We start from the raw sequence: 12,197 nt of genomic DNA on the forward strand, positions 1-12,197 counted from the left end.
CTTGTTCAGTTGGATTCACAGTTGAAGAGGGCTTGACCCCACAGTTCACACAGAATGCTCTAGCGAGTTATTTTTACTTTTTCCCACTGAAAGTGTGTGTTTCTGTGCTAAAAAGAGTTTAAGGCTCAGAAGATAAGGCAGTAGAAGCCCTACACTGTAGTTAATTTGTGCTAGTGTGGGAATAGGAAAGCTTTGGGTACCAGCTCTGGTCTTAGATCACTTTTTCTTCCCCTTACATCCAAGTACAGTGTAGTAAGAGTGTGCGTGTAGATAAGTGGTTCATGTCTTAACATTAACTACCAGGATTATATGTTTTAAGACTGTATTACTTGTGCTGAGTTAAAACTTTGATTTCTCTATTCTCTTTATACAGGCCAAGGTAAAAAGGTGGAGAGGTTATGCTGTTTACCCTCCTTGAAAATTTCATATACAAGCAATTAAAAAATGTTACTGTACAAACGACAAGGAGCCTTTCAGAATTTTGTCCAAGATTAATGTGAATCCAGGTGGGAATTTTTTTTTAATGCCCTTTTTCTTTTCCATAGGTTTGCAGTCTTTAAAAGAAAAAAATAATCATTTTGAACTGAAGAAACTTGAAGAAGTGTCTTGAAGAAACTGATAGTCTCCATTGGCTAGCTGACACCAAACTTAGAGAGCTTTGTTGCTGGTGAATATGCATGCATCCTGACTATATTTCTACATGACTGTGTGGGGCAATATTCGTAATGAAGCTGCCATCATGTCATCCACAGGCAATGGCACTGATATTGAAGAATTCTTGGCCAACATTAACTTGGGGCAGTATATTCCTAACTTTAAAGAATATGGCTATAACATCGTGACCGATTGCGTGGGGATAAATAACAGTGTGCTTCAGCAAATGGGAGTGTTGCCTACAGGGCACCGGAGAAGGATTCTTAAGCAATTGGACACCACTCTTTCAAAAATGCAAGGAAATTCTCTTTTCCATGAAAATTTAAAATTCAAAGACTTGAAAGGTTTAGAAGAGAAGCAATATTCGTCCTCAGATCAGGAGTCTCAAATAAGCAGTTCAAGTGTAGATGGGACTAGTTTGATACCTGCAACATTGTCAGAACAACTTCTTGATAAAGCTCACACTGATAAAGAAAGGTTTGAACTCGCAGAGCAAAACTTATCAGAGGCAAATGATGATAGCTTTACAAGTCTGGATTTTTCTAGTTTATACCAGAATTCAGATAGCATACTAAAAGCTGTCAGTCGAAGTGGAAGTATTAAGATGAATACTCAGCCGGATACATCGCTGGAAGAAGCTGCTGCATACCAAGCTGATGAGCACTTGGCTGGCTGTTTGGCATTTCGTGATCCGCCTTCTTCATTTGCTCATTCATGCGAGACCAAATACAATGAAAACAAACATCTGATGTTTGCAGATGAGGATGATTTGTCTGATAGTGAGCCAAATTCCCCATTCTTCAAGTTTAAAGGAGAAATGATAGACAATGACTTATATGATTCTTATACGCAAAACTGCATGAAAGTATTTCCAAGAGCAAGCCGGTCTTTTATATTAAGGCATCGACCTGTACCAGAAATTCCTCAATCAAGTAAAGTTCAAGCTTCATCAAGGTAACTGCTGTTTCTTTCTAATGAAGAATTGCTATCATTGTAGTAATCATAGTTTGGGGTTTCTCACAGGTGTGTTATGTCTTTTTTTTTGTGGATTTTTTTAATGTGCCCTAAATATGCTGGATCTGGTATGAATGTTGCCAAATTAACTGAAGGAGGGTTAAGCTTCAATGCAAGTTAAAAGTGCCAGTGAGAGTATAAAGGGAAATTTTAGAACAGTGTTTTCTTGTAACCTCCCCAATCTTCTCTGTGTATACTAATTTTCAAAGAAAGGAATCTTTACTGCTTTAGATTATAACACTTGTTAAAAACAACCATATCAAGCATTTTTTAAACTTAACTGTACGCTGTTAAAAGGGGGAAGAATGGAAATGCACAAAACCAAAATTGAAAAATAACAGAAAAAGCTGTTGAATCTAGTCCAAACCAAACATTGCTAATAATATTAATTAGACCTTAGCTCCAGTGTTTTTGATGAAATTCTGATCAGTCACAGGAAAATGGTGATAAAATGGTGATTTCAAGAGGGCTAAAAATTCACCCTGAAGTATAAAAATCTATTTTTATGATGAAACAAAAGTTATTGTGAAACACAAGTATTCAGGTTATACCATAATAAATTTTAAGGTTGTACTTTTTGAGAGATACTGTTCTTGGAAAATAAAAGTTTATTATTTTATCTATGTAACTTATAACAAAGATCTAGGAATTTTTAAACGCCTACACATATTAATGTAGTTTTAACTAAAAAGTGTGGCAAAATTTAGAAAATCCTTCTAGACTGTTTTGTGCCTTGTATGGTATAGCCACCCTGTAAGCAATGCAGGATGTATCTGATATGATTGTATGCATGGGCATAACAAGATGATTACATGAGATTCTTAAGTCTTAGACTTAAAGCACATGAAATTTATATGTAAATATAAATATGTAAATTTTTTGTTTTAAATTAGAATAAGATATTTTGTGGAGGAGGAAATTACATTATACTGTGGGTCTAAAGCTTTCTTCAAGATGGCTCTTAGATTAATTTCTAAACTGGTTGTCTTTTAACTATGCAACCAGTTTGTTGTATTAGATGTTGGCTTTTGCTGATGTTCTTGTAATAACAAAACCTTAGCTTTTAATGATGCTTGTAGTACAAAAATATTTTTGAGTCATTCCAGCAGGAAAAAGGAAGTGGAAAAAGGAAAATAAAATAAAAAAAAAGTTAGATGTGGGAGGTTTTCAGAGTTTATGGAATCTTTATGAGGATAGTTTGTAGCAGCATTGGTGAGGATAGTATTGGATAGAGTCCAATAAAGTTGATAAATTGCATAGGAGAGTTTGAATTTGTTTCAAAACGTTAATGTGATGTAGGTGTTGATTTGTCTTCCTTCAAAGTGGTAGAGTTCATAGTTTGAATCCACAAATTAGTGAGCAGCACTTATTGTCTTAAATAAGCATTAGTTGCTGTAGCTTGTCATGCAAAAATGTGATGGAATGTAGAGTGAAAGGTCTGATGTTAGAACTGAACTCCAGGCCTAACTTAATAAAGGTAGTATCATTTGAATGTTAAAAATAATAGGCACTGAATGTGCGGTTGATGACAATATTACAGGCTGTGTAAACAGAGTATCTCCTCACAGATTAATTTGTGATATTTTCGGTTCTATTAACTGTAAGCTCTTGCTTATGCTGGTTAAGTGTCCTAAACAGAGAAGAAAAATTCATGCGAAGGCATATGCAAAGTTTTGTTGGTGTAGCCATATCCAAATCATTAGGTTGCACTTTTTGTTAGGGGTTTTTTTTTTTTTTTAAAACCGCTAGCTATGCCTGGAAGGGACATGTCTGAGAATGTTTTGTATTTATCTTGTCTTTTTCATCTGCATATCTCAGCAGTTAGAAGCGTCATTAGCAAGTTTATACATGCCCTAAATGCAGAGTTTTCCCAGCGTTTACAAGTTTCTTTTAGGTTATTGAAATAAGTCAATACTAAGTGTTATAATACAATTGTTTGACTGAACAGATGGAGAGGCAACGGTTCTTTGCAATGATTAAGAGATTTTTGTGTGCCTTCTTTTCATTGTGATGAAAAATGTTTCATCAGTGCTTCTAAATCACAAGAAATTGTGGTTATTGACACTTAAGTATAAACATCTTTCAGTGAGGAGTAGCTTTATGCTAATTTCTGTAGAACGATTTTTTTTTTCCCTACTTCATATAATAAAGCTATTCTTGCTGAGCTGAAATGGGAATCTGATTCTGAAGGATGATAATAAGTAGTTATTCAAAGAGTACTCTTAATGTCTTTGAGAAACAATCATCCAGTAGAGATGATTTTTTTTTTTTTTTTTTTTTTTTTACGAAAAAAGGCTGACAGTTACACAGTGTCTTTGATAGTGGGGTTATTGTGCAGATTTTGGTAGTGTTTTTTGGTTGATCAGTATTGGAGTGATGTGTAGTTATGCTAGGTTGTTGTCAGCTAGACTTTTTCTTATCATAACATTGAGCTCTCTGTTGATATAGAATTAGCAAAATTCACTCGAAGGGTGTTTAAAAGCACCAGAATTGTTAAGGCGTGGCAAATCATCTTCTAAAAGTGATGTCTTGATTAGACAAAGTCATTACCCTTTTGAGAAACTGCATTCTGTATTTAAGTGAGAAGTCTTGAATTTTTGATATGGTTCCCCAGTTGTGTTGTTGAACAGAACAAAGGGTTAAACACAGTGGATTGGAAGTTTCGTGGTCTCTCTTGATACTTTGGGTCTAAGTGACTTCTTCCATGCAGACATGATTGAGAGATTGAGGCTTTTGTAAGACAAAATAGTGAAAGTAATGCAATGGGTGGAGTCAACCACTGATGTGCCTTTAGTGCAAAATTAAAGATAAAAAGTACAGAGATAGTTTTGGATGCTTTGGATCATGTCATTTAGCAGTCGTAGGCGAAATAGCTGCTGTTGCATCATTCAGAGCAGCAATCTGTTTAAAGAAAAAGCTTAAGCAGATTTATAACATGGTAGACCTGTTTGTTGTACAGTATGCTACACGGATAAAATTTCAGGCTGATGAACTCTCTACTTTCAGATTTTTTTTTTGTATTCCCCACCTTTGTAACTTCTGTTGTTCAGTAGTGGGATTGGTCAGATTCTTTATTAAAAGAAATAAGAAGAAATAGACCAAAAGTAATTCTGGAAGACATGCTGTGTTTGGGGGAAGATATAAAGTAAAATAGATAATGGTGCTTGGCCTGAGCAAGCACTATTCTTTTTCTATAACTGGCAGATCCTGTGATTGAAACTTCTTGTTTGGTGCTAATATTCTTTGGACTCCATTTATTAACATATAAGTGGTCAAGATCGCTAATGAGGTGCCCAAGCTGGTGCTGCTCTGTCCCTCGACTCTGTGTGAAAGCAAATTTTTTAGGAGAGAGAAGCTGCTCCCTCTCTTTTCCTATGGTCGAGCATCGCCATTAATTTACCTCTGCAAACAGTCTATGAACCCCAAAGCTCTAACACGGCATGCAGGAGCACTTTTGATGTGTTTGCATTATGGGAGGGTTAGGTCTTCAGACAGATAGAAAAGAAAACATGTTTTGAATGAGTTTGAAAACAAAAGCTTCATTCATGTAAAACACTGTAGACGAATGGCAGTGAAGACTTTGAAGTGCTGATCGCTTGCGCTGGCCTCTCTCCCTCAGTTTAGTTGTGAGGTGACAGGACTATGTTGATAAAACAGCTCAGCTCAGCCCAGCGCGAAGCTCTCACCTTTGCAGTGTCTCAGCCTTTAGCAAGACCAGTCACTACCTCATCACAGCCTTTCATCCTGTTTATGCATAAGAAAAGGGCAGTGGGGAAGAGTATCCAGCCTCAGTCTCGTCCGGTACCTCTTAATATATGAAAATAGTGGGTCATAATCGCCACAGTGGTAATACAAAGTGATAATTTAATTGAAATTATTACATCTTTGTAAAATTGGCTCACTGTGTGATTGTCAGACCACCTGCATTAACCTTCCTTTTAAAGAGCAAAATAAAGATCATTAATCAGAAGAAGTATTAGATTTTGGCAATGATTAAGGAAAGTCATAGGCTGTGTAGATATAACTTTTTTAGTGTGGGTTTTTTTTTTTTTCCGCGATCTTATTTGCCTCCAAAGAAGTCTCAAGTGTTTTTTTCTGTCTTTTAATCCAGGTATTGAATTTGTATGATAACTAGCTAACTATTCTGTTCTTTTGAGCATTGACAAATTATTATCATTTTATAGCTTGCCCTGTATGTTGTTTGTTGTACATAATCTTTCAAGCAGGTATTCAAAATAAACTTGTTTCATTTATTTTATTTCTTGAGATAGTTTTTATTTGACATAAGTTAGAACTTTGTTTTCCAAAAATGACAAAAAGGTTTGATTTTTGATTGCTGAAAAAAAGACTATAGTTTGCTTATTAGCAGGTTTTCTTGCCATATATACATACACATAGGTAAATGATCAAAAAAAGAGTACGTGAGTACTGAAAAATATATGAAATAAAAAAGTGCAGGTCTTTGTAAGCTGACTTGTTACTTTTCCTGATGGATTTATCTTTGCTCGTTGCTATTACCATTACCCACTTGTAAATCCATCCACCTTGAAAGTAAGCCAATGACTCACTGTTTTACATAAGGAAGAAACCTATAATTTTAAAAGGTCTTTGAGTCAAAGCTGCTTATCTGTATCTCTAATTTATTTTAAAGCTATTAAATCCCTTAAACCCAGCCTAACAAAGAAAATCTGGTCTGTGTTGAAAAAGCTAGGGTGGGTTTTTTTTTGTAAGCGTACCAGGTTCTTTAAAATTAGGTTAGTACAAATGGATGAAGTTAGTTTGCTAATGTACCTTCAAAAGATGTGGCTACATCGATTTTAGTAAAACATATGAAGAACACAGACTTTTAAAGTATTTTTTGTATTTATAACTCAAGAGAGTAAACAGTTATGTATGGGAGCTAGGCCATGGTCTACCTTCACTGGCCAAACTCACCATGTGTTTTCTGAAACGAGGATTTTATGATATATCATTGAGGAACTTAATTGGTATAACCTGGATAACGTTTGAAATGTCAAATAACTTTATAAGGTGCAGCTTCTGTCTTGAAATTAATAATTTGCTTAAGACAGAATTAGGCATGGACTAAAAATTATACGAAATAGTAGTTCATAAATGTATGCCTTCTGTCATAGAGAACATCAGCCTGTAATATGAAGTAATTCGACTTGGACTTGAGGGGACACTATTTTTAAAGTTTTGAATATAGCTAAACTTAAAAAAAATAAAATTTCTCTATATGTCAATTGGGGAAACAAAAATTAGGAATATTGATATTTTTAGTAAAACATGCTTTCTTTGGCTTTGAAGGATGGAGGACCTGCAAACTATTAGAAAAACTTGAAGGATCTTGTATGGCATTTATCAGTCACTGAATAATCTATAATGGTGCATGAGGATCTATATCACTGTTATTTCAAGCAGAGAAAATGAAATTAAGAGGAAAATTTACTAATCTCTATGCTTTCCAGCAATCTAAATGTATCATGAGGTCAATTCAAAAAACAAACAGAAACTCAAGATATGTGCTAGAATCGGAGAAGTATTTAAGTGTCATAAAGGGAGGAAAACACATTGTTGGGTGGCTTAAATTAAATCAGAAATTTTCCCAAGACTTGAAATTGACTATTTCTGTATTTGTATATAATTTTAATAGTTTAACTGCATAAGATGTTTTTGCTCCATTTCTGGAAAATTTCACTTAATGTTTTCATTTTGTGCTTTGTTTTGTTCAAGTTCCCTTCAGAAAAGAAGAAATGTGGATCTTGTAAATATTTCTTGCACTGGGAGGCAAATTTCACAAAACAGTGAGTTAAGCACGCTGGTACTTAACATCTTGAATACTGAGAAAAAAGAACCTCAGACCAGAATTCTAAAATGAGTATTGATTTGCTTATTTTAAGAAATAGTGGATGTCTAGAAAAAGTGATGTTGTAATAGAGAGCATTTAGCCACTTCATCATTTTTACTTAGTTTTTGTTTATGAACTAATAAAATGAAAAACAGAAAATCCAGTCTTTAAACCTCATTTGTTTTAATATACTTTTTTTAGACTACAGTATTTTGAGTTTCTAAGATTAGATCCAGATTTTTTTAAGCAGTTAGCTTTTTCTTGAAAGGTCTAAGGAGCATATTCCTGACTAATGCCGCTTAATTTGTTAGTTAGTGCTCGTAGCTCCAGGAAATTACAGGAAATTGTGTTAAATAGTTTACTGGAAGAGTTTGAAAGTCTCATGCAGTCAGTTGTAAACAAAAGTTCTTGCATATTCTAGATGTATGTCTTCTTTGAAGTTAAGCATATTAATTTCAAGCAAACACTTGGTGACAAAATGAAGATTGTGCATAAACGAGTTTTTGTGTAGTTGTGGGTTTTGGTTTTTGTGTGTGTGTTTGTTGATTTTTTTTTTTTTTTTTTTTAAAGTCAGAATAAAGGACAATTTGCAGCTATTGCTCCTAAGAGTGTACAACAAAAGTGTGTTTTTTTGGTTTTTTGTTTTTTTTTCACCTTGATGCAGGGTAGGAAGGAAGTAAATGCCTGCATGCAAGTTATATCCAAATTATATGGTAATAGTAGTAGTGTCTGAGGGGTGGAAAAGTGTCTGGAGTTCAGTTAGAAATAGGAAATAGTTTCTTGTTCCTCAGAATTTTTTCTGAGAAGGACAGAGAAATAACAAGCAGAAAAATCTGTTTCCCCTGTCGATTTTATTAGTACTTTTGTAGAGCATTGCACTATATGACTCTGTATTTCTTTTTTTCCTTTAAGAAACTTTCGCAGAAGGAAAGCCACCTATCATCTCTCCATATGGGGAAACCTTTATATGGGACAACCCTAAAGATGCTAAGGTAAGTTGAGAAGTCTAGATACAAATGGTCTAGCTTCACTTTAATCTTCATGTGATGTATTTTATATTGCCTTTAATTTTTTTTTTCCTCTGCTTTTTCAGTTCCCAGTACCTTTTCTGTCTTTTTGGGTACATGCAAAAGGTTCATGGTGTAAATATTTGTGGACTAGTGACTTTTCTTAATCTTGAGATACACTTTGTACTGTTCAGTAGTGGTAAGAAGCTGTGGTATGTGGTGGTTGTTTTGTGTTTTTTTTTTTTTTTTTTTTTTGTTTTGTTTGTTTTTTTTTTAAACAACATAGGACAGATCACTGACTTTTTTTTTTTTTTTTTTAATGCCCGAATCTGCTCTATCAAATGCAAAACAGTCAGAGGCCATTGCAGACTACCTTGATGTCTTCCTTTTACCCTCTTAGATACAGTAGCATATTGTAATACTCTTTTCTGACAATTGCAGGTCACGACTGGGCCTATCTACATAGGCTTCTATATATTCTATGAAAGCAGCTTACATGTTAGCTTCGATGACCTAATGGTCACTTTTGGCCATACCCTTTTTTAATTCCTGCATCTGAAAGTTCTTAGGCTTTACGATATTTTTCATGCTTCCCCTAAACTTGCTGTATACCCAGAAAATTGAGTTGTAGGATTCTCTGAAGTGAACGTTTTTGTTGGGGTCGGTAATTGACGGTGTGAATGCCACAGATGGCATGTGGACAGACTTCTGAATCACTTGGAGATCTGGGAGGTTAATTAGCTTAGTGAGGCATCCACCAAATGCCATGATCCCAGCTGCTGCTTCTGTCTCAGCAGGATGAGACCAGAAGTTGTTGATTCTGTGATTGCTTATACTTGTCCCAGCCAATCTGAAGCCACAGAGTTAGAGAAAACAGTAAATTATTCTTAGTTTCTGTCCTGCTCTTCATTCTAGTGTTTCACTTTTTACACTATTGTAAGCCATTGACTAAAATGAAAGCCACTCGAATGGATTCCTAGGATTTTTCTTCCCCAATTTTAATTTGTTAAGAATTGGTCATTGAAAATAAATGGTTCAAATTTCATCTTCTACTGGGAGTGGTTTTAGAAGCATAAAAATGATCTGGTTTTGGTGTGTACTTTCTTTTCTTTAGAAGTATGTTGTGCTTTATTTTTTTTGCCGGCTTTTTAAGGAGTTACGTATAAATTCATGTCTTTCTCCTCCTAGCTCTTGTTTTCTGCACAAAAGTGACTTTTGAGCTTTTGCTTTCTTTCCTTGTGTACAATGTCTTGTCTGTGCCAATGTCTTGTCTGTGCCAATATCTTTAAAAGTTGAAAAATTACTTATTTGTATTTAGTTCAATGGCATAAGCAGGTTTTCTAGAAGAAGTTTCCTAGCGTTCTTGTTACTACTAGGTATTATTCTGTACATTTCACCTAAATGTCTGGTTAGAAAAAAGCGTACTCAGGAAGGTTGTCTGCAATGTTTCTTACCTTACAAAGGCACCAAATACAAAAATACCATGCTGTTAAACTGGATTAAATGCTTGAAATAAAATTGCTATTTCTGCTGATTGTAGAATCATTATTAATTCAGTATATTATAACATACTTTCCCTGACTGGAAGATTTGAATTCTAATTATCACTTTCATTTAAGTGACCATTTTTTTGAGTTATATTTTTCACATGCCTGTTGGAAACTTTGTAGTTAATTTTAGTTCCATTAGAACTTATTTGCAGGCAAAGGTCGTAAAGAAGAGCCATAAAACAAAGGTCCTAAGATACATTTCACTTTCAGATTTTTTTTTTCAGTGGGTATCAAGTATCCTAGGAATAAGTAAGTTTAGATAAAATTGTAAATTATCTGAGATTTTATGGCTTGTAGCTGCTGCTTCATTTTAGAAGATAACCTCACATGAGAATATAGTTTGTATCTATAGAAGCAAACTTAGGAAATTGTTATGCTGACTGAAGTTTGTTCTAAGGGGTTAGAAGTTGGCTATTACCTTTCTTCCTGTTTCATTAGTGTAAAGAAGAAAAGGCTTCTATAGGCTTTTATAAAGGGAGTGTCTGTAGAAATAGATAATGAGTCACTACAGATTGGAGGTGAGTGAGCACTAGGGAACAGGGAACTAAGGTTATAAAGAAAATACGCCTTTAACTTTGGTCAGGAAGAAAGACAACTAGAATCAGAAGCCTCTAAAGGGTACCTTGAAGGAGCATTTTTTTAGTATTATTTAAAAATAACACAGATAATAAATCTGCTCTAAAACATTTGGATTTTTGTTGTGTCCAACTGAATATTCGAGTATATTAGAATTCCTTCACAGAAGCTCTGAAATCTAATGAGTTCAGGCCTCTAGAGTGAAGTATTGGCTTTATTTCTTGCTGTAGACTGTCAGACTAAATTAAGCATGCATATTGAGTTCAGTAAACTATGTGAGCTCCTAAGCATTGTGATAGTGTGGAATGCTGGCCAGACTGCAAATCTTAACACTTTAAAGTATTTTTACCCTTAGTATTTCAAAAGGAGTATTTCAAAAGGAGGAGGCTATCTTTATGGACCTGCTATGAAATTGTAGGGCCAAACCATGATTCAAGAATCAACCTGAGGAGAACTGTGTGACATTAGCTTTAATAGAAGACTAAGGTAGTATCTTCTAAGGAAGATGCCTGTCCTGAATGGCATCGAGTCTCTGTTTAATGTAGCCTGTAGCCTCAGTCCTGATGCTCTTCATGCAGTCCATGTTGTAACATTCAGATTTCCTGACTTGCTGTGATCAGCAAGGCTACCTGTTAGAAAAAGTGAAAATGTATCTGAATTTCTGCCTGATCAAAAGTAGAGGATTTTCATACAGAGCTGCAAGTAGGCAGTAGTCTGGGTCCAGAAAGCAGATTTCTTCATTAAAGGTAGGTGTTTCCTATGCATAAGAACAGTACATACTTAAGAGACGGCTTCTGTGTAATATATATACACCTATCTTTTAAGAAATCTCTCTATAAAGGTCTGCAGGAGAAAATGCTGCTGCTGCCTTCCTTTGTATAATACCTCAGAGATTTGCAGGAGGTGGGGGGAGATGAGAGTTTTGTCTCCTCTTGTGTCAGAGCATCTTGCAGAGTAATTCTGTAAACAACACATTGGAAATGCTTGGGATTTAGGTTGGGTGAAATACATGTCTTTGTGAGCAGATAGAACTGCCTGTCCCCACAGTCTGTCTTTGTGGACTTCTGCATTTTAAAATCTACTGGCAATAGAAAAGCACTTCTTGATAATTGCTTGGAAGTTCTCAGGCTCCCTGAATTCACTTGCCCAAGTGCTGAAGATTGGGGAGTGGGCACAAGCAGGACATAAAACTGTTATCATAATGGTTCATGAGAGGGAGGAAGAGGTACTACCACATAGCTTCAGTGGTTGTAGTTTGTCATAGCATCCTGATAAGCAAATGAAGATATAAGATAGTGACCATTTTTACACTGAAGATGCTTCCTGGGCAATGATGCCTCTTGACTATAGTGTAGAAGTGGGACACTGCCATTTCCCCTCCTTTTGTGAGATTCCAGTCCCTCCAAGCATTTGACATGCAGTGGACAGGTTGCTTTTGAGTTTTCTGTTTAGTTTGCAAGGTGTATGGATGTTTTGTTATTTAATATTTTTTTTTGCCTAATCCTTAGTGCTGCAACATAGTTAATAGTGTGGTGTGTGGGTGAT

General features: G+C 35.2%; 1 protein-coding gene across 3 annotated transcripts in view; it reads left to right on the forward strand.

Moving 5' to 3' along the window:
- The first annotated feature begins 697 nt into the window (after positions 1–697).
- The window catches only part of ARAP2 (ArfGAP with RhoGAP domain, ankyrin repeat and PH domain 2), a 126,846-nt gene continuing 115,346 nt past the window's right edge, over positions 698–12,197 (forward strand). For 2 of the 3 annotated variants that reach the window (XM_086463956.1, XM_086463955.1), the window contains exons 1-3: positions 701–1,608; positions 7,405–7,475; positions 8,432–8,511. In XM_086463956.1, coding sequence (XP_086320082.1) covers positions 701–1,608; positions 7,405–7,475; positions 8,432–8,511 — 1,059 coding nt within the window. Of the gene's footprint in view, positions 1,609–7,404; positions 7,476–8,431; positions 8,512–12,197 lie in introns of all 3 variants that reach the window. The other variant, XM_086463957.1, reaches the window with a different exon arrangement.

This window comes from Leptosomus discolor, chromosome 4 (genome assembly GCF_034619465.1).
Source record: "Leptosomus discolor isolate bLepDis1 chromosome 4, bLepDis1.hap2, whole genome shotgun sequence".
Classification (NCBI taxonomy): Eukaryota; Metazoa; Chordata; class Aves; order Leptosomiformes; family Leptosomidae; genus Leptosomus; species Leptosomus discolor.